The sequence below is a fragment of the Schistocerca serialis genome, chromosome 7, assembly GCF_023864345.2.
Source record: "Schistocerca serialis cubense isolate TAMUIC-IGC-003099 chromosome 7, iqSchSeri2.2, whole genome shotgun sequence".
Taxonomy (NCBI): Eukaryota; Metazoa; Arthropoda; class Insecta; order Orthoptera; family Acrididae; genus Schistocerca; species Schistocerca serialis.
In genome coordinates this window covers 530,779,169-530,800,155 of record NC_064644.1, presented here as the reverse complement: position 1 = coordinate 530,800,155, position 20,987 = coordinate 530,779,169, and the positions used below count along the sequence as shown (strand labels likewise).

Here is a 20,987-nt window from a genome sequence, read left to right as displayed (position 1 = left end):
TGTGGTAATTTCTGTGAAGCTATGTATCTGCTGAAATGTCCTGTTGGTAGATTTTGCTTGGTGACTGGATCGTGTATGGTCGACTTGTCTATGGTCTAGGCGAGCAACCGATTGCAGCGATATTGCTGGCAACCGAACAGAGTTTGTCTTTGCTTGCAATGGATACTTTGAGTACGATGCAATTGGCGTTCGTCTGAAGTCGGTGTATTGACACATTTATTGTTGTTCTGTTTACAATCTCTGCCTTGAGCGGCAAATTTGTTGTCGTTTCGATCATCGCAGTAGCCTGCTAAGTGTATCTTTTTAAGGAAGAATTCCCGAGATCTGTAACAAGTTTTTACTTCAACAAGTAGTTTTTCTACCCAGAAATAGCTTCCGCATAGGCAATATTGTACTTCCGTGTTTCATTGCATATTTTTATGGAAATATGGATTCGTATAAGGCATTATGCGAAATATGTGGTATCAGTTTTACGTTCAGGAAGGATTTATACAGACATTTGAGAGTATTTCACGACATGGACGTAAATTTAGATAAGGATAAAGAAACATGCGACTTGTGTGATAGAAAGTTTTCGACTATCGCTGCCCTCGAGCGTCACAAGAAAACTCACAGACCCGCTCCACAAAAAGTACGTAAAATATAACATTTTACAGAAAAAATGTTTAAGTTTTGGTGTAAAATGTTAATTTTCTTGGAAAGCAATACTTCTATTCCATGTGTTTTGCGAGATTTGTGTCAGTTGAAAGGGCATGTTGAGTTGTGGTGGAAGTGAGCTAGGCCTACTGTGTTACCATTCTAGTCTTTTTTTTTTTTTTTTTTCCCTAAATAGCGCACTCGAACTAATAAACCCCCTGTACATGTTGTTTTTAATTCTGTATTTTTCTTTGTATTGTTGGCCAATGAATTTACTTGGTTGGAGGTAATATGTGTGTTTTAATTTCGTAAATGTTACATTGTGTTATGCTGTCCACATTTGTGCTCAGAATTGGTGGCCCCTTTAAACTGTATAATCTCCCTTGTTGTTTTTAAGCTGTCGTGCACGGAGTGTGATGATTTCATATGTCGTACGAGGGAGGAGCTAAGAGGTCACCTGGAATGTGAGCATGGAATAAGTATGGAAACTAAAGAACTGCAGTTTGATTCAATGGAACGTAAGGAAGCACAATACATCTATGCACTATCACTTTCGAAATGAATACACGCTTGCTTTGTTTTGAACTTGTTACTGACATTAGTTTCATTTTCAGAGTTTCTGCAGTGGAAATTGAAGATGGAGGGTGATGAGAAAGTTTTCTTTACAAAGAGAACTGGTGAAAGGATGGTTGACAGTGAGAAATCCCGTTTATACTACATTTGCCACCGTTCGCGAACTGCCGTGAAAAGTAGTTTTGGCAAAAGATTGAGAGCATCAAACAAAATTGACCAAACGTGTCCAGCATCTTTGATAGTGACAAAGATGCCATCAGGCAAAATAAGTGTCAAATTTTACAGGACTCACACAGGTCATAACTTTTCTGTGGGGCCTCTCCATTTTGCTCATGCTGACAAAGCAATGGTTACTGGCCAAATAGTACTTGGTAAGTAATAATTGGACTAACATCACAGTGATCTTAAAAATATTAGCCTGGCTGACAGGTCATAAATGAAATTTTAACTAAAAACATGAAGACAGTGTGCTTGTTTGCAATTACCCATAATGGTCAACATTTGGAACCCCCCCCCCCCCCTGGCGTTGGCATTACACACACACACACACACACACACACACACACACACACACACACACACCTGCTTTGATCTCTGGAGTAAGTGCCTTGTGTTGTGTGTGTGATATCAAGGTGGTGGTGTTTGTCAGCTCGTGTTTGTAGATTGTGTGTTGTAGTATCTCGTGACTATTTCAAAGTTGTTTGTGTTAGGTATGTTAGTGAGCCAGTGTTCACTCATTGTGTTAACTTGAGATTGCAATAGTGTGTGCTACAGCAGCAGCAAGTTACTTTGATTTTATGTTTTGGGGTTATGCATTCATGTTTGAGTAATATGTTGTTGGTGCCCTATGTTTCTAACACTCCAAAATATAATTATGTTTTTCAGTTAGCAATGGATATGACGGAGGAGATTGTCATTCGTTGCTGGTTGCATTAGGAGATGACTTGATGTGAGCAGGGTATTGACTTCCAGAATGAGATTTTCACTCTGCAGCGGAGTGTGTGCTGATATGAAACTTCCTGGCAGATTAAAACTGTGTGCCCGACCGAGACTCGAACTCGGGACCTTTGCCTTTTGCGGGCAAGTGCTCTACCATCTGAGCTACTGAAGCACGACTCACGCCCGGTCCTCACAGCTTTACTTCTGCCAGTATCTAGTCACCGGGCGTGAGTTGTGCTTCGGTAGCTCAGTCAGTAGAGCACTTGCCTGCGAAAGGCAACGGTCCTGAGTTCGAGTCTCGGTCGGGCACACAGTTTTAATCTACCAGGAAGTTTCATAGGGTATTGACTTGATTGTGGAATGTGCTTGGTGTAAGGTTTGTCATGAACATACATAGTTGACCTAAGTCCCTGTTTCATGGGCCAGGAAATGTTATATGTGGCGGTGTCAGTGATATTGTGTCGTGATCCATATCTAGAGAAACCTGGACTGAGAATCTAGGTTCACCATCCAAGATATTTAGTTTATTATTCTTTCATCATTCTTCTATTTATCTCTGTACACATGAGACTGGAATGAGTGCTTTTAGTGTTTTAGATTGGTATTGGTTTTGTAGGGAAGTGTGTTCTGAATACAGGGATAAGTTGGCAGAGCTGGGGGTGATTGTGGAAATCCATGATCAAAGTTTGGGGAAAGAAAGTATGGGAGGGGTTCAGAAGTTGCCATTTGGCGCTTCAGAACAGAACTAAAAGGTTTTTAGTTTGTGTGGCTGAGGAATACAGTGAGGAGGGGACTACTGTAGTTTGATACATTTTCATCATATAACACTGTAGGGAAAAGGATGTATGATCATTTAGTTTTTGATCAGTGTTTTGATTTTAAAAATTATAGTACTGTGGTATGTACCAGTACAATAGAGGTGTTTGGGGGTGGGGAGATTAAATCCTTTACATGAAGGGGAAGACGCACTCTTCGACCTTGCAGTCACACATGAGTACTGCTGTCAAAAGAGGGCGCTGAATAAAAATGTGTTTTGTTGTTTACTGAAGGCAGTAGGGGAAAATATATAGGCCAATGGTTGTGAGGTGAGTAGGTTGGGGTTGGAAAAGGGGGGGGGGGGGGGTTGTGGAGGGTTGGGCAGGTTTTTGGGTTAGGTGCGGTGGGTAGTTTCATCTCCAAGTGACTGGTTTGGGCTTTCTTTCTTAATAAAAAAAAGATAAGAAAATTAAGGCCGTTAATTTTTGTTTTTTAAATTTTGGTATGGGTGTTGTGTTTGGCAGTGATATTGGATCAGTTGGTTTTGGTTTCCTGGGGAAAGCGGGAGTTAGAAGATTTTGTTCCTTTTTGTGGAGGTGGGGGGGGGGGAGGAGGCAACCTATGTTTATTTGTATGTGACTTTGATTGATAAGTATTTTCTTTTCTTGGTTTCTCCTTTTTTTGTGTATTATGTACGATATGTTTCATTAAGTGCCTGAGGAATTGCACAAAAGCTGGATATGCCTGTAAGTATGGTGCATAAAACCCTACGAAACAGCCTGTTTTGCTATCAATACAAAATCAATGAAGTTCAGATAGATTCCATGGTGACTCCTGTTACATTTTGAACTCAGTGTTTTATTATGTTGACCTTTTATTGATCTATAAACCTTTATTTTCTAATGTAAATAATCATTATATATTGTGTTACTTGGACAAAGATCTGAAATTAATATTTAAGCAGGGAAGAGAATTAAAATTAAAGAACAAGGTTATTTATATTGTGACTCGTGTTACAGATTTGGGACATCCTATTGCTAAGTATGTTTTACGTCAAAAGTGTCCTCAAACTATTAGGTGTGTGGATCTGGTTTTTATCACAGAAAATGCATATTAGGTTGTCATTCAAATGACACAGGTACAGATTTCTATAAATATTTATACCGTGTAAAATATCGTAATATATTGAAAAAAGTGCGTGACTCTTGTTACTTGCTACCTAATGTTGGAAAAACATTTTCTCGCAGGCAGAGCAAATGAAAATGTTATTTACCAAATATGATAAGCTAAACATTAACATTTCAGTTTTTAAACAGTATGAAAAATTATAAGAGCATAGCATCTGGGAAAATAAGCTGAATAAATATTGTGTGGTTTGTTGTTTCCTGAGGGCAGTAGGGGAAAATATACAGGCCAATGATTGTGAGTTGAGTAGGGCGGGGTTGTAAACGGGGGGGGGGGGGGGGGGAGGAGGAGGAGTTGTGGAGAATGGGGCAGGTTTTTTGGGATTAGGTCGGTTGGGTTGATGCATTATTTAGTTTCAGACGTACCATGTTGTATTCCAACTCAGTGAAAAGTCAGAGAACTGAAAACATCGTCTTGCATTGACATCATCAGGTGGATTAATTTTCCTTATAATTTTGTTCTGTGTGAACAGAATTTCATCACATTGGCAGGCCATTTCCAATATTGACCAGCATGCTCTATTTCACTGATTAGGTAAGAATTTCCAAAAATTGCATGTGCTTCTTCAGCATAGGATTTGCCATCATATTCTACTTTGTACCAGTCTCCAACTTTCACACTTTCTATAGTTTCTTCAGTATGGTGATCTGCAGCAATGAGTCCGCAGCTCGTGGTCGTGCGGTAGCGTTCTTGCTTCCCACTCCCGGGTTTGATTCCCGGCGGGGTCAGGGATTTTCTCTGCCTCGTGATGACTGGGTGTTGTGTGCTGTCCTTAGGTTAGTTAGGTTTAAGTAGTTCTAAGTTCTAGGGGACTGATGACCATAGATGTTAAGTCCCATAGTGCTCAGAGCCATTTGAACCATTTTTGCAGCAAGGAAATTCTTTGGAGACAACAGATATGTTTGTAGTACTCCTTTCTTGCAGTGAAAGCAGTGAATGTTTTTTATGTTTGGTATTGACGATGCAGAAGAAAATATTTTAGCCACACAAAGTTTCACTTTGAGACCTTGAATTTCATCAGTGGACATATGAAAAACCCTCATAGTTGTGGTGCTTGCAGCTGACTGTGCAAAAGCTAATGCATCACCTGCTATGAATTTTCACTTTTTTTCTACATTCCACACTTGCCATTTCGCAACTGCACCAATTCCATGTACAGCTCCTTTACTGTGGGATGTAGCAAAAAAGTTCAGTTTGATTTCCAAATTGTGGAACATATGAAGTTGAGGTACAGCAGCAGTAATATACTTGTTTTGAAATTGTGAGGCAGGTCCATCTGACCAAATTGAAATTACCTTCAAATTTTCAGTTATAGTTGACCAGTGATGTAATCACAGCATCCTTGGAATGGGTTAAACTGTCTGAAACAGCAGCAGCTTGAGAACCTGAATGCCACTGTCACACAGTAAAAATACTAACTTGTGCTTGTGCACTTCGCAACTCATCTTGATGAACAGAAGTGTAGTTTTCAGCAAAATCAATATGCAGCAATGCTAACTCCTTAGAATCTTCGCTCAGAACCATTTCTTTTTGCTGATAATAAGATGCAGACTGAGTTACTTGTGTAGAGATGTAGAGATGAAGAAGAAGTTAAGGATTTTTGGAGATTATGAATTTTGTGTATCAGCTGCAGAGCCTTCTTCTTTGACTATAATTATTTTAGTGTCGTTTTCTTCCATCTTCCAAACAAACCATGATAAATTTACAATTGATTTGTCTCACTTTCATTCCGCCAACAAAGCTCACTGGGTGTCTGGCATATGATGGTTGATAAAAATGTGTTACTGTAAGCTGGGATATTATCATGTTTCTTATGAGTGTTTCTGATAGCATTTATGAAATTTTCATGATATTTGCACAAACATACATTATGAGGTAATTCGCTGCTTAATTGAACGTGTAGAGGCTGTATTTCTGCAAACTTAGATTTCCCAATTTGAACTTCAGGATGTTCCTATTTCAATACCCTGTATGTTTCCATGATTGACATGACTAAGTGATAAATATGAGCTATCCTTTTCTCATTATTTTCTCTGATCACTATTGTATCCTGTGTACCTGGTGACTGTGACTGACTGACTTCGTCATGATAGTAGGAATCAGTTACCAAGTCACTAGTTTGAGAACTAAGGCCTCTATTTTGTGACTTACTGCTAAGACTGGGTCTTTCAGACTTCCCATCTGATTAATTTCCACACTGAACAACTCACGAACAACTAAGACTTTACGTCATCGTGAAGATGGAAAAAAAGGTCAGCTTGAGCCGTGGCTTTACGTAGAGCGCTATGTGACTTGCACAATGACAAAGCTGCTTTACTAGGTTGCTGATCTTACATTGTGCTTTGTTTTCTAAATCTCTCCCTAGTTTTAGCTCTTCTTTCTTCTAATAACAATCATTGCTTTTGTGGACTCAACTGCCGGAACTTTTGTTTCTGCTTCTGGTGACTTTTTATAACTTCTTCCAGGTGCTTCGTCTTAAATTCTTCATATTTTCCTACCTTCTTTTCTGTCTTTCTACTTCTGATAGAGTATCCTATTCTTTTAACCTTAAAAAAAAAATATAATTGTGACTTAGATTATGTGGCTCATGTTACACGTTTAATTTTTCATTTTTACAATATTGATTGAAATTGGGAAATTTTTAATAATGGTATTAGTTATGCATTGGAACAAAGAAGTAAATTATTGAACATGATGAATTTAGCTCTTAACATTCCTCTTAATATGAAAACTTAATTACATGGAAGTGGCTCATGTTACATGGAAGTCCATGTTGTTTTATTATATTATATATCCCAACCTGTAATTTACGTACTTCGATTTTATACTATCTATGCAATGTATGTAACTGTAATATAAATAATGATATACTAATTCTTACCTGCCAGTTAGTTGAAGTGAAGGTCAAAAGTCACCAATAATTCACACTTCCATCACATGAAAGACATATGGCCTTTTATAAATGGCTCCATACAGTAAAAAGTCCAGTCTTTTCAGTGTATAAAAAGTACCCAATTTTTAACATTTAAAAATTGTATGTGTGTCCTACTTTATATGGAATATCCCTTCAGGATTTGCTTCCTGCTGACTTGCAGACAAGTAAAACAGTTCCTGAATATTGTGCTTGCATGTAAGTAGACAGTGAATGGCAATGATACATTCTGTGCACAGACAAAGCCCATTTCAATGTCTAGGGACATGTCAATATGCAAGATTGCAGAATAAGGGCAACAGAAAATCTGCACATATATCAACCAGTACCACTTCATCTCCAGTGGTGTGGGTTAGTGGCATCATTTATCATAGGGCCACCTTTTTTTGAGAAGATGAGTGGTGAGGGTCCTGTTACCTTTACTCTTACTGGTTATGAGAGTCTTTTGTGCACCAGCGTCATTCCAACCCTTCAGCAGTGTGGATGGGATAATTGCCATACAAGAGCGTGCTGCTCCACACTTGCACAGCCAGTAGAGTGGCAGAGACCGGATTATATGCATTTGCATGTTGCATATGCATTTGCTCTTTGGCACCTTTTCACCGGTTATTGCATATTTTCACTCTTATGTTTACTATATTTTAAAAATTTATACGGGCTATTCATAGCTCGATCTAGTTTTGATGTCTCACAAACTGACTGCTACCTAGAACTACGTCCAATCACTGATCAAGAGGCCACTGACCAGCGAAATCACTACAGAAGAGAAACAGGAATAGGCACACAGTCAATGTTCCGCATCTGTGCCCCAGTTAATCCCCTCTGCTGTCATATTGTACACACCGGAAATAATTAAATTAAACTACACAAGCTTTTAGTTGCACATCCATTGTTTCAGTTTAGCGAACTATTTGCTTGTACATAGTTGAACACGTTTACATGTGTAGTGTGTAACATGTTGTGTGCCATGCTGCCCGAAAAAAGAAACAGTATTACCGAGCGAGGTGGTGCAGTGGTTAGCACACTGGACTTGCATTCGGGAAGACGATGGTTCGATCCCGCATCTAGCCATTCTGATTTAGGTTTTCTGTGATTTCACTAAATCGCTTCTGGCAAATGCTGAGATGGTCCCTTTGAAAGGGCATGGCTAACTTTCTTCCCCAACCTTCCCTAATCCAATGACCTCACTGTTTGGTCTCTTCCACCAAATCAACCCAAGAAACGTCGTTTTGTGAACAGCTGACCAGCCTGGAACATTTACATATGACGAAATTGTTTTCTATTGTTGAGTTTGAGAGGCCATACAATATATTCTGTTTCTTCGATGTTTTGAAACTGAAATTTAAATTATGTGCACAATGTATTTAATAATGTTATGGTCGCAATATTTTATTTGCTGGAAATAAGTGTGTCTGCCATCTTGATAACATCATGGGGTCAAAGCAGACAGGTAGAATCATAGATGTTGGTATTGCCCACAACTATAGCCCATAAAGTGACATCATACATAATTTTCAAAATAATTGCACAAATGTTCTATAGAATATGGTATTAACTCTAGCTCATCTGATAAGGGTAACGTCTGTTCATGAATTTAGTGGTGGTGTTAAGGAGGTACCTACAAAAAGGATTCTTCGAATATGTAAATGCTGATGCTCTTGCTATTAACACAGTAAGGTAATGGTATAAATGAAAGAAGCATAGCCAAATCAGGAGAATCCTTTTCGGTTATTGAAAAGTTACACGAGTTCATACGAATACTATAGTAATGAATAAACTGCATAACAGACAAAATTGCCAGCAAAATAAACAACATTTACAGCACACATTTTAAATTTTCCTGAGACTTTAATATGCTTTCAAAAGCAATAGTGTATCTGCAAGACATATGAGGCCCTGCACCTACGAAAATTTGTGGGAATGGCTATCCTGACATTTGCTCATACCAACTCCATGATGCCATCCTCCACCACTGATAGGCTCACAAGGAATCCCTTGAGTGCAAAGTCGCAAGCTCAATCTTTAGTAACACTCATTTAAAAGTGTTCGATTATGACAGGAAAAATGTTCACTGCTAATGACTCACCATATGCATCAGGAGGGCAATAGAAAATGAGTATCTGGGAGGTGCAGAGATCAGCCTTTGCAGGATGTATGTATTGCACTTCATGAAATGGATGTCATCGACATTCAAGAAATGTTCAAAACAAACCATTACCATGCTCCATGAACACTGATGGAAAAATGGCGCACCACAGTGATTAGAAAGGTTCACACCATCAGGATTGAAGGTGAACTCCTTGGAAGCTACAAACTGTGCAGGACATTCGGCTAGGTATCTTCTCTGAAAGAATGCATATAGAATCATATTGAGTGATGAGAACTGTTGAAATGTGACAGTATGTTACCGAATGTGAAACAGTCTGTCATGGAGCTTATTTTGAAACTGGCTCTCACTTAATGAGTGGCTGCAGGTACCGTGATAATATGTTCTATATGAAAAAAAAAAAAATATGCAAGGGTTGGATTTGTCCAGTGATTCTAGGTAGTATGAATTGCAATGTCACACACTTCTCAGGAGGGATAGTTTGCTCTAAAAGAGTATGATCTTTATAAGCAGACCACGAATCAAGATAAAGCAAGTTACTTTGACCAGCTGTTTGCCAAAAGCAGTGCTCATACCACAGTTGTAGTTCTCTTACACCCATATTCCCACTTTTGCTTGTTGTGACATAATTATTCCTTACTACCCTTGCAAGATCTCTCACAGGAGAGAGAACAGTAAGGTGCAGAGCACCTTCAGCTTCTCGCAGCACAATAAATAACTTTCCAGCCACTTTATCATCCAGATTAACAGTCAGCATAATTGTATAAGAGTGTGTTAAGGCGTTGATGTTAATTGATCTTGATGCAACTCTACATCTACTTGTACATGTATACTGTGCAAGTAACACTTAAGTGCCTGGGAGATGGTTCATCGAACTACCTTCACAAAAATTCTCTGTTGTTCCACTCTCAAACAGCACGAAGAAGAAATAAACACCTACATCTTTCTGTGTGAGCTCTGATTTCTCTTCTTTTATTATAATGATCATTTCTGCATTCGTAGGTCGGCATCAATAAAATATTTTCGCATTTGGAGGAGATTTCGTAGGGAGATTTCACAACGAAAACCACCTTTGTTGCTTTGGTGTCCATCTCAAATCCTGTAATCCTGTATCATGTCAGTGACATCCCCCCCCCCCCCCTTTTCTCAATAGTACAGAACATGGTTCTTTTCTTTGAACATTCTCGATGTACTCTGCTAATCCTATCTAGTAAAGATCGCAGACTGTGCCGCAGTACTCTGAAACTCCAAAAGAGAACGGACAAGTGTGGTGTTGGCAGTCTCTTTAGTAGATCTGTTACATTTTCTAAGTGTTCTGCCAATGATGGCTGTGTTTAGTAACTCTGCTTTGGCAGCACTGTCGTCATTAGTATTTCCATTTCTATCGTGCAGAGAAGGCATTGGTTGTCTTACCAATAGCATACTTTCCATACGTCTGGAACCTCTTTAGATATTCTGCCAGGTTTCAAGATAAAGGTTCATTGTGGAAACTATCTCGCCTTGAAGTCCATAGTAAATTTCTAGCTTCTTAAAAGATCGCCAATCTCAGAGATTTTGCACCCATTTCAATTTGGCATGCTTTCTTTGTTGTTTCTGCACCAGTGCTCTGATCCATTTTGTGCACCAAGGGGTTCAGCTTCATCGTTTGTTAATTTATTTGGTATAAAACTCTCATTGCTGTAGATACTGTTGCTTTGATTTCAAGCCACATTTGGTTCTCACTTACATTGTTAATTTGGAAGGACTGGAGATTGTCTCTCAGGAAGACGACAAGTTACTTTTTATTTACTTTTTTTGAGTACGTACTTTTTTGGCTTCCTCTAAGCGACCCATGAATAGGTTGGCGTACGAAGGGGCCCTGGACGTGCGGGATATTTGTGTCCTCGCTGCGATGGAGCACTTCCTTTCACACCGATCACCTTCCACCCTACCTAAAACCTCTTTCCTCATTATCTTAGCCAGCTTCATCCTGACCCACAACTTCTTCACTTTTGAAGGCCAGACATACCAATAATTAAAGGGAACAGCCGTGGGTACCAGGATGGCCCCTTCATACGCCAACCTATTCATGGGTCGCTTAGAGGAAGCCTTCTTGGTTACCCAAGTCTGCCAACCCAAAGTTTGGTACAGATTTATTGATGACATCTTCATGATCTGGACTCACAGTGAAGAAGAACTCCAGGATTTCCTCTCCAACCTCAACTCCTTTGGTTCCATCAGATTCACCTGGTCCTACTCCAAATCCCATGCCACTTTCCTTGATGTTGACCTCCACCTGTCCAATGGCCAGCTTCACATGTCCGTCCACATCAAACCCACCAACAAGCAACAGTACCTCCATTACGACAGCTGCCACCCATTCCACATCAAACAGTCCCTTCCCTACAGCCTAGGTCTTCGTGGCAAACGAATCTGCTCCAGTCCGGAATCCCTGAACCATTACACCAACAACCTGACAACAGCTTTCACATCCCACAACTACCCTCCCAACCTGGTACAGAAGCAAATAACCAGAGCCACTTCCTCATCCCCTCAAACCCAGAACCTCCCACAGAAGAACCACAAAAGTGCCCCACTTGTGACAGGATACTTTCCAGGACTGGATCAAATTCTGAATGTGGCTCTCCTGCAGGGATACGACTTCCTCAAATCCTGCCCTGAAATGAGATCCATCCTTCATGAAATCCTCCCCACTCCACCAAGAGTGTCTTTCCGCCGTCCACCTAACCTTCGTAACCTCTTAGTTCATCCCAATGAAATCCCCAAACCACCTTCCCTACCCTCTGGCTCCTACCCTTGTAACCGCCCCCGGTGTAAAACTTGTCCCATGCACCCTCCCACCACCACCAGCTCCAGTCCTGTAACCCGGAAGGTGTACACGATCAAAGGCAGAGCCACGTGTGAAACACCCATGTGATCTACCAACTGACCTGCCTACACTGTGACGCATTCTATGTGGGAATGACCAGCAACAAACTGTCCATTCGCATGAATGGACACAGGCAGACAGTGTTTGTTGGTAATGAGGATCACCCTGTGGCTAAACATGCCTTGGTGCACGGCCAGCACATCTTGGCACAGTGTTACACCGTCCGGGTTATCTGGATACTTCCCACTAACACCAACCTATCCAAACTCCGGAGATGGGAACTTGTTCTTACATATATCCTGTCTTCCCGTTATCCACCAGGCCTCAATCTCCGCTCATTTCAAGTTGCTGCCACTCATACCTCACCTGTCATTCAACAACATCTTTGCCTCTGCACTTCTGCCTCGACTGACATCTCTGCCCAAACTCTTTGTCTTTAAATATGTCTGCTTGTGTCTGTATATGTGTGGATGGATATGTTTGTGTGTCCGAGTGTATACCCGTCCTTTTTTCCCCCTAAGGTAAGTCTTCCCGCTCCTGGGATTGGAATGACTCCTTACCCTCTCCCTTAAAATCCACATCCTTTCGTCATTCCCTTTCCTTCCCTCTTTCCTGATGAGGCTACAGTTTGTTGCGAAAGCTGGAATTTTGTGTGTATGTTTGTGTTTGTTTGTGTGTCTGTAGACCTGCCAGCACTTTCATTTGGTAAGTCACATCATCTTTGTTTTTAGATATATTTTTCCTACGTGGAATGTTTCCCTCTATTATAACTCTCTCTCTCTCTCTCTCTCTCTCTCTCTCTCTCTCTCTCTCTATATATATATATATATATATATATATATGTGTATATATATATGTATATATATATATATATATATATATATATATATATATATATATATATATATATATGTGGAATCAGTGAAGTTCGGTGGCAGGAGGAACAAGACTTTTGGTCAGGTGAATACAGGGTTATAAATACAAAATCAAATAGGGGTAATGCAGGAGTAGGTTTAATAATGAATAAAAAAAATAGGAGTGCGGGTAAGCTACTACAAACAGTATAGTGAACACATTATTGTAGCCAAGGTAAACACGAAGACCATGCCTACTACAGTAGTACAAGTTTATATGCCAACTAGTTCTGCAAGATGATGAAGAAATGGATGAAATGTATGATGAGATAAAAGAAATCATTCAGGTAGTGAAGGAGACGAAAATTTAATAGTCATGGGTGACTGGAATTCGACAGTAGGAAAAGGAAGAGAAGGGAACGTAGTAGGTGAATATGGATTGGGGCTAAGAAATGAAAGAGGAAGCCGTCTGGTAGAATTTTGCACAGAGCATAACTTAATCATAGCTAACACTTGGTTCAAGAATCATGAAAGAAGGTTGTATACATGGAACAAGCCTGGCGATACTAGAATGTTTCAGATAGATTATATAATGGTAAGACAGAGATTTAGGAACCAGATTTTAAATTTTAAGACATTTCCAGGGGCAGATGTGGTTTCTGACCACAATCTATTGGTTAAGAACTGTAGATTAAAACTGAAGAAACTGCTAAAAGGTGGGAATTTAAGGAGATGGGACCTGGATAAACTGAAAGAACCAGAGGTTGTACAGAGTTTCAGGGAGAGCATAAGGGAACAATTTACAGGAATGGGGGAAAGAAATATAGTAGAATAAGAATGGGTAGCTTTGGGGAATGAAATAGTGAAGGCAGCAGAGGATCAAGTAGGTAAAAAGTCTAGGGCTAGTAGAAATCCTTGGGTAACAGAAGAGATACTGAATTTAATTGATGAAAGGAGAAAATACAAAAATGCAGTAAGTGAATAAGGCAAAAAGGAATACAAACGTCTCAAGAATGAGATCGACAGGAAGTGCAAAATGACCAAGCAGGGATGCCTAGAGGATGAATGTAAGGATGTAGAGGCTTATCTCACGAGGGGTAAGATAGATACTGCCTACAGGAAAATTAAAGAGACCTTTGGAGAGAAGAGAACCACTTGCATGAATATCAAGAGCTCAGATGGCAGGCCAGTTCTAAGCAAAGAAGGGAAAGCAGAAAGGTGGAAGAAGTATATAGAGGGTCTATACAGGACAATATTATGGAAATGGAAGAGGAGGTAGATGAAGATGAAATGGGAGATATGATACTGCGTGAAGAGTTTGACAGTGCACTGAAAGACCTGAGTTGAAATAAGGCCCCCGGAGTAGACAACATTCCATTAGAACTACTGATGGCATTGGGAGAGCCAGTCCTGACAAAACTCTACCATCTGGTGAGCAAGATGTATGAGACAGCCAAAATACCCTCAGACTTCAAGAAGAATATAATAATTCCAATCCCAAAGAAAGCAGGTGTTGACAGATGTGAAAATTATCGAACTATCAGTTTAATACGTCATAGCTGCAAAATACTAACACGAATTATTTACAGAAGAATGGAAAAACTGGTAGAAGCCGACCTCGGGGAAGATCAGTTTGGATTCCGTAGAAATGTTGGCACATGTGAGGCAGTACTGACCATATGACTTATCTTAGAAGAAAGATTAAGGAAAGGCAAACCTATGTTTCTAGCATTTGTAGACTTAGAGAAAGCTTTTGACAATGTTGACTGGAATACTCTCTTTCAAATTCTGAAGGTGGCAGGGGTAAAATACAGGGAGCGAAAGGCTATTTACAATTTGTACAGAAAGCAGATGGCAGTTGTAAGAGTTGAGGGGCATGAAAGGGAAGCAGTGGTTAGGAAGGGAGTGAGACAGGGCTGTAGCCTCTCCCCGATGCTATTCAATCTGTATATTGAACAAGCAGTAAAGGAAACAAAACAAAAGTTTGGGGTAGGTAGTAGAATACATGGAGAAGAAATAAAAACTTAAAGGTTCGCCGATGACATTGTAATTATGTCAGAGACAGCAAAGGACTTGGAAGAGCAGTTGAACGAAATGGACAGTGTCTTGAAAGGAGGATATAAGATGAACATCAACAAAAGCAAAACGAGGATAATGGAATGTAGTCGAATGAAGTCGGGTGATGCTGAGGGAATTAGATTAGGAAATGACACACTTAAAGTAGTAAAGGAGTTTTGCTATTTGGGGAGCAAAATAACTGATGATGATCGAAGTAGAGAGGATATAAAACGTAGACTGGCAATGGCAAGGAAAGCATTTCTGAAGAAGAGAAATTTGTTAACATTGAGTATTGATTTAAGTGTGAGGAAGTCGTTTCTGAAAGTATTTGTATGGAGTGTAGCCATGTATTTGAGTGAAACATGGACGATAAATATTTTGGACAAGAAGAGAATAGAATGTTTCGAAATGTGGTGCTACAGAATAATGCTGAAGAATAGAAGGGTAGATCACATAACTAATGAGGAGGTATTGAATAGAATTGGGGAGAAGAGGAGTTTGTGGCACAACTTGACTAGAAGAAGGGATCGGTTGGTAGGACATGTTCTGAGGCATCAAGGGATCACCAATTTGGTACTGGAGCGCAGCGTGGAGAGTAAAAACCATAGAGGGAGACCAAGAGATGAATACACTAAGCAGATTCAGAAGGACGTAGGCTGCAGTAGGTACTCGGAGATGAAGTAGTTTTCACAGGATAGAGAAGCATGGAGAGCTGCATCAAACCAGTCTCAGGACTGAAGACAACAACAACAACAACAACAACATTTTTGTTTATTTTTGGAGGTTTTGGTGGTTACAAATCTCGAAATGACTACCCTGTGTTCACTAATCCTTGTATCCATTTTGATGCTCTCTATTAGCCCAGGCTTATATGTTGCTAAGAGGTCAAGTGTGTTTTCACAACCATTTACTATTTGCAAGGGCTCATGAACTAACTGCTCGAAATAATTTTCAGAGACTGAGTAGCACAATTTCGGATGATGTTTTATACGTACCTCCGGGTTTAAACATGTATTTTCACAAACATATCAAGGATAAATTATAGTCACCACTAATTGTAGAGTTATGAGTTGGGTACCTGTTCAAAATTGAACTCAAGTTTACTTTGAACCTTTGGGGGATTGTATCATCTGAGTTGGGAGATTGGTAAATGGATCCAATTATTATTTTATTCCAGTTGCCAAGAATGACCTCTGCCTGTACTAGTTTTGCTACAAGATAAACTACTTCTAACAGCAACAAACACGCCATCGCCAACTGTGTTTAGCATAACCTTTCGGAACACCGTTGGGTTCTTAGCAAAATTTTCTACTGAATTTATCTCCGGCTTTAGTCAAGCTTTCAGTGGCCACAACGATTTGAGCATCAGTGCTTTCTATTAGCGCTTGGAACTCTGGTACTTCCCCAATACAGCTACAACAATTTACAGCTGTTATTCCGATGGTTCCTGTATCTGTGTTCTTCCTATGTTCGACCTGCACCCTTTGAAGCTGAAGCCCCTCCCCCCCCCCCCCCCCCCCCCTCCCGAGACCCTCTATCCTAAAAAATTATCCAGTCCAGCCCCTGCTACCCATATAGCCGCCTCCTACATGTAGTGGACTCTTGACCTATTCAGCAGAACCCGAAACCCAACCACACTCTGGCACAAGTCGAGGAAAATGCAGCCTTTACAGTCACAGAACTGTCTGAGCCTGTGATTCAGACACTCCGCTTGGCTCTGTACCAAAGGTCTGCAATCGATCCTGTCAGCCATGCTGCAGATGGTGAACTCTGCTTTCCCCTTGCAAGCAAGACTGGCAGCATGTACCACTTCTTTTAGCCGCTTGAAATTAGAGAGAATCTTTTGTAATCCAAAGTGATACGCATCACTGGTAGCGACATCAGCCACCACCAGCAGTTGGCTGCACCCTGCACGTCTGGAATGACTCCATCCAGTATGCACACGGAGTGCACATTGGTTTTCATCCCCCTCTGTCACAGCCATTTCCCTAAGGGGATCCATAACACACCTAACATTGGAGCTCCCAACTACCAATAATTACATCCTCTGTGATTGCCCTGATCTTGCAGGCCGAGAGGTTTCTTCTGAAGCAGGTCAGGTGACGGCATCTGGCTGAGCAATAGTGCCAGCCACAGACAGCACATAGAATGTGTTTGTCAGACTAAATGGAGAGGCCTTATGTGCGACCCCATGGGAAATCTTTCACTGCCTGCCATGCCCCGAGGTGTCATCCAATTTGACCATGGGTGAGCAGTAACTTGGCTGGTCACTGGTGCAGGCCAATCGATGAACTCAGACATGCTGGATGTCCATTGGATCTGCACAGCCGGCCATCATTAGTGATGCCAATCCACTGCAGTTTCAAGCTGTGTAACCAAAGCCATCACAGCTCTGCAGCTGAGAGCGAAATGTCACCAACTCGGCTCATATCCGCACACAGCCCCTATTCATACTAAGACTGTGGACAACTACACTAAACAAACAAGGGCAATTGACGCGTGCTGCGCTAGTGTTGTGTAGACACAAAGGAAAATGCAAGAATTGTGTCGAATAAATTAAGTTAACACGTAGAGATTCAAAAAACTGAACTAACAAAGCACAGAGATGAAACTATACAACTTGCTCCTGTTTAGGAATTTGTAAAATGTCAGAAAATATTTTACTTCTCTGTGGCTACTTGTGTCTTGGCCAGCTGCTGCTGATGACCTCTAATCCCATCTACAAATGTTCAGCCCAATTTCTCAGTTTCCTGTGCATTGTCAAGTTGATGCTGCATTTGAAATTTTGTTATCTTAAGTCTTCCAGTTTAGTAGCGCTGTTTTAAGTTGTGCAACCATCCACTGCTTGCCTGGAAGTGCCTGTAATCTGCCGTACACTATTTGGTGTGCTTAATGTAGTAGGTCACTATCATGCACATCCTGAAAACTGTATTGATCATCCTTGAAACACGCAAGCACAAGTTTTTGTAACAAATGTGCCTTGTCCTCCTTTGAATATCCGTAGTTTTTCCTATTCACTACATGATCATATTGCTGTGGACTTATTCGAAATCTGTTCACGATTGTTTTTTTATTCGCTGCAGATGATCTTCCACGTACATACTTAAGTTTAGTACCCGCTCCTTGGCCAATGATTGTCCTTTAGTACGTTTCACTGAAGATGGGATTTGTAGCTCCCTGTCTGACAAGGATGATGAACTACACTCCTGGAAATTGAAATAAGAACACCGTGAATTCATTGTCCCAGGAAGGGGAAACTCTATTGACACATTCCTGGGGTCAGATACATCACATGATCACACTGACAGAACCACAGGCACATAGACACAGGCAACAGAGCATGCACAATGTCGGCACTAGTACAGTGTATATCCACCTTTCGCAGCAATGCAGGCTGCTATTCTCCCATGGAGACGATCGTAGAGATGCTGGATGTAGTCCTGTGGAACGGCTTGCCATGCCATTTCCACCTGGCGCCTCAGTTGGACCAGCGTTCGTGCTGGACGTGCAGACCGCGTGAGACGACGCTTCATCCAGTCCCTAACATGCTCAATGGGGGACAGATCCGGAGATTTTGCTGGCCAGGGTAGTTGACTTACACCTTCTAGAGCACGTTGGGTGGCATGGGATACATGCGGACGTGCATTGTCCTGTTGGAACAGCAAGTTCCCTTGCCGGTCTAGGAATGGTAGAACGATGGGTTCGATGACGGTTTGGATGTACCGTGCACTATTCAGTGTCCCCTCGACGATCACCAGTGGTGTACGGCCAGTGTAGGAGATCGCTCCCCACACCATGATGCCGGGTGTTGGCCCTGTGTGCCTCGGTCGTATGCAGTCCTGATTGTGGCGCTCACCTGCACGGCGCCAAACACGCATACGACCATCATTGGCACCAAGGCAGAAGCGACTCTCATCACTGAAGACGACACGTCTCCATTCGTCCCTCCATTCACGCCTGTCGCGACACCACTGGAGGTGGGCTGCACGATGTTGGGGCGTGAGCGGAAGACGGCCTAACGGTGTGCGGGACCGTAGCCCAGCTTCATGGAGACGGTTGCGAATGGTCCTCGCCGATACCCCAGGAGCAACAGTGTCCCTAATTTGCTGGGAAGTGGCGGTGCGGTCCCCTACGGCACTGCGTAGGATCCTACGGTCTTGGCGTGCATCCGTGCGTCGCTGCGGTCCGGTCCCAGGTCGACGGGCACGTGCACCTTCCGCCGACCACTGGCGACAACATCGATGTACTGTGGAGACCTCACGCCCCACGTGTTGAGCAATTCGGCGGTACGTCCACCCGGCCTCCCGCATGCCCACTATACGCCCTCGCTCAAAGTCCGTCAACTGCACATACGGTTCACGTCCACGCTGTCGCGGCATGCTACCAGTGTTAAAGACTGCGATGGAGCTCCGTATGCCACGGCAAACTGGCTGACACTGACGGTGGCGGTGCACAAATGCTGCGCAGCTAGCGCCATTCGACGGCCAACACCGCGGTTCCTGGTGTGTCCGCTGTGCTGTGCGTGTGATCATTGCTTGTACAGCCCTCTCGCAGTGTCCGGAGCAAGTATGGTCGGTCTGACACACCGGTGTCAATGTGTTCTTTTTTCCATTTCCAGGAGTGTATGTTACTCAACACTTGTTTCAGTATAACTTCCACTTTTTAAGCATATATCATCATCATCATTATTATACTCCTCATGTATATTGTCCGCACAGTCGAGTGTATACGACACCATACATTTTACTGACTCATCCTGGAGAAACGCTAATATTTCATCTGCCACTTCTTTCTCACTTTGCAAAATTCCTTGGATTCCTTTCTGATGAAATGCCAACAACGACAACTGTTGATACTAATATAATGCAATGTTAGTTTTTTTATCATTACCATTTCTCTGCTTTGTATTAACACTGCTAACACCGTCGTAAGTTACTTGTTGACTAAGCAGTTCGAATATGCTTTGTAGCCTCATGCTGTGCCCACCATTGGATATCTCCAGCCCTGATCATGGTGCCATTAGGTATGAATATTGTTTGCATGGTTGACGATATGTGGGATGTTAAATGCTGTAAACATCATTGGCTTTCTGCGACCTCACTCTGAAGGGGTTCTTTTCTCAGACGAGGATTTCTTTTCCCTTCATAGTGCCGAGAGCCGCATGGCATTTCCCATTACCTAAGATCCTTCAGGATTTTAAACATGAGTGTGAACTCTTCTGGTACCAATATTCTTGCCATGCAAGAGACTTTCCTCATTCACCAGACTTTCTGAAGATGATGGTGCCGATACGGCTCTCATTATGTATCAGTTTTTCTAATGTTGCCATAATGAAAGGTACAACTTCTTTGGAAATATTTGCCTTCATTGATTGAAACACTGCACTTTTGTTGAATATTGTAGCTTGTCAGTTCAAAGTGCTGGCAACACTGTCAATGCGCAGTGCTTTCTCACAATTTGCCCCATCTTGTAAAGGGCCCACATTTTTTCCCTAGTGTGTTGCAGTTGCATGACTGTGTTTACATTAGTTGCCCTTCACCATAAAATCTATGCAGGAACAAATATACCTGTGTACTCACACCTGTAATAAATACAGGTAATTGCTGACCACCAATTATACATGCTGGATAAGATGTAAGATAACCAACACTCTTACTGTCTGTAGTGGCCGCTTAAGTGGGAGACAATTTGAAGGCGATATCACTTGCCACTTGCCTTCCTGGTACTAAGACCTGCTTTGAGGCCCAAATGATTCTGGCAATGTATCCAGATGCCAGTGCTTCCTTGCTCAACCTTATTGCCCTCTCAGAGAGCAAGTCTCTTGTTTGATGCAGGATGTGAATGCAAACTCAGGGATTAAGTTTCGAAGAGAAACAGTGAAGTTTAAGGGTTTTAAAGGGGTGCCTACAAATACTTGGAAGTGTTCAGGCCTAGACTTGCACTGTACAGTAAACCGAAATTTCTGGCCTCCCTGCATTATTCATTTTGGAAATAACTTCCACACTCCTTAATCTGTTAGGTCTGTGCGCACCATCTTCAGAACCCTTCTAACATCAGAAAGAAAATTCTGTCTCGAAG

At 41.6% G+C, this 20,987-nt stretch overlaps 1 protein-coding gene across 3 annotated transcripts in view; it reads left to right on the top strand.

Moving 5' to 3' along the window:
• The first annotated feature begins 171 nt into the window (after positions 1-171).
• LOC126412638 (uncharacterized) overlaps positions 172-20,987 on the top strand; it is a 96,030-nt gene continuing 75,214 nt past the window's right edge. For all 3 annotated transcript variants that reach the window (XM_050082318.1, XM_050082317.1, XM_050082319.1), the window contains exons 1-3: positions 172-631; positions 1,034-1,154; positions 1,251-1,580. In XM_050082318.1, coding sequence (XP_049938275.1) covers positions 428-631; positions 1,034-1,154; positions 1,251-1,580 — 655 coding nt within the window. In that variant the 5' untranslated portion in view covers positions 172-427. The remainder of the gene's footprint in view (positions 632-1,033; positions 1,155-1,250; positions 1,581-20,987) is intronic.